This window comes from Conger conger, unplaced genomic scaffold, assembly GCF_963514075.1.
Source record: "Conger conger unplaced genomic scaffold, fConCon1.1 SCAFFOLD_69, whole genome shotgun sequence".
Lineage (NCBI taxonomy): Eukaryota > Metazoa > Chordata > Actinopteri > Anguilliformes > Congridae > Conger > Conger conger.
This window is the reverse complement of record NW_026890384.1, coordinates 191,357-193,239: the sequence shown is the minus strand read 5'-3', so window position 1 is coordinate 193,239 and position 1,883 is coordinate 191,357. Positions and strand designations below refer to the sequence as shown.

General features: G+C 49.5%; 1 protein-coding gene across 1 annotated transcript; it reads left to right on the top strand.

The window, feature by feature from the left end:
* Nucleotides 1–338: 338 nt before the first annotated feature.
* Nucleotides 339–1,559, top strand: LOC133120059 (transcription factor HES-7.1-A-like). The gene is made up of 3 exons (XM_061230218.1): nt 339–471; nt 748–843; nt 1,116–1,559. Exons 1-3 carry the CDS (start codon nt 415–417, stop codon nt 1,557–1,559), a joined length of 597 nt encoding a protein of 198 aa, XP_061086202.1. The 5' UTR covers nt 339–414.
* Nucleotides 1,560–1,883: the final 324 nt, after the last annotated feature.

Below are 1,883 nucleotides of genomic sequence, written 5' to 3'. Positions count from 1 at the left end.
GTCTCCATAGAGACCCTTTACTTCGTCAGAGATCCATCATAGGTGTGAAATCGCCCAGAAAACAAACCATTTTTCCTGACAACGAACCCTTGGACTGAATGCGGTTCTTCTATGGAATCACAGGATGAGATTTTGTAAATACATTTGACCTTTTCGGGTTGTTCTATTTTACCAGAATGTCGTCTTGTAGGCTGCGCTTAGTAGCGCCGTTATGCAAATGAAGGTATGCGTGCGGGCGTGGCCAACCTCACGCTGAGCCTCGCCGCCTTAAAGGACAGCAGAGTCGGCTACTTCAGACACACTTTACCGTTTTGATCAGGGAAGACCTCAAGGATACAGTTTCGCGACGAGAAAAAACAAGCGATTACCGGACCAGACTGCACCGGTTTTTCCGACCAGGAAAGGAACTGAAACATGAAGCTTCTTGAAGGAACTGAAACTGGAAAAGCGACTCAGAAAAATAATAGAAAGGTAAAAAATAAATGTTACCGTTGTCCAGATTTATATTAGTAGCGAGACGCATCCGATTTTATTCGAGCATGTTGTGACTTTTTGTGTATTTTCCGGTCATTTTAAAATAGCTTTATTTGAAAGTTCATGTCAGTTTTCATGTAAAGTATTGGCCAAAGACCAAACATTACCGGTTGGTTGTTTCGGTGGGATTGTAAATCCAAACACGGTCTGTTGAAGTATACGTGACCTACATCTGAACAACATCCTCACCACCTGCTCTGTGTTTTTGCGCAGCTTCTGAAACCGCAGGTGGAGAAGCGTCGCAGGGAGAGAATGAACCGCAGTCTGGAGAGTCTCAGAGCGCTGCTGTTGCAGGGGTCCCAGCACCAGGTGAGCACCAGCGCCCCCTGTCTGCCTGTCAGTGCTACTGCCTCTGTTCGCCCAAACTCTCAATGTACACCTTTATCTGCTACTAATGTACACCTGTTTATCTAGACCCTCTGTCTCTCCCAGTGTAGTGTATGTGTGTATAACCCCCCCTGTCTCCCAGTGTAGTGTATGTGTGTAGTAACTCCTCTGTATCCCAGTGTAGTGTGTGTGTATAACCCCTCTGTCTCCCAGTGCAGTGTATGTGTGTAGTAACCCCTCTCTTCCTGTGGTAGGCGCTGTTGAGTGGTCGAGTGGAGAAAGCAGAAGTCCTGGAGCACAGCGTGCTCTTCCTGCAGAGTGTGGGCCACAGAGGGGCAGCTGAAGGCAGGCATCAGCAGGACTTCCAGGACGGGTTCTCCCGCTGCCTGCAGCGAGCTGCGCACTTCCTGCGGGACAACAGGGAGGGAGCGCTGAGCTCCGCCCTCTCCCATCGCCTGACGCACCCTGGCCAGGTCCCCAGAGCTCCCATCAGCCCCCGCTCTACCCACGCTCAGCCCAAGGGACAGTGTGCCCAGCTGGGGGTGCAGAACTGCCCCTGCAACCAGCAGCATGGAGCCCCCCTCAGGAATAACCCCCCCCACCAACGCACAGCACACCCCAACCTGCCCCAGCGCCCCCACAGAGAGGCTCTCACACCCCCCACAAACAGCCCCTCTCTCTGGAGGCCCTGGCCCTGAACGCTGCCTCCTGTTTGGACTCTATAAGTTCTGCTGTAAATAGATAAATTATGAACTGCAGCTCCGAGCTCTTTGACTCTTACGCACAGCTCAAGTCTAAACTGCTGATAAGATGAATGGTGAATTTAAAAAAGAGACGTTTTAGAATATTACTGAGTAACAACTCGAGACAAAGATCAAGAAATTCAGTAATCATTTCCAGACAGATCCTCTCAAGAGAATCAAAGCTGGATTGAGTTTGAGCTGTATAGTGGCTGCACATTCTAACCTAAACTGGCAAAAATATCAAAGCCTCCTGTATTATCATGTGCAATGAAGAAATGT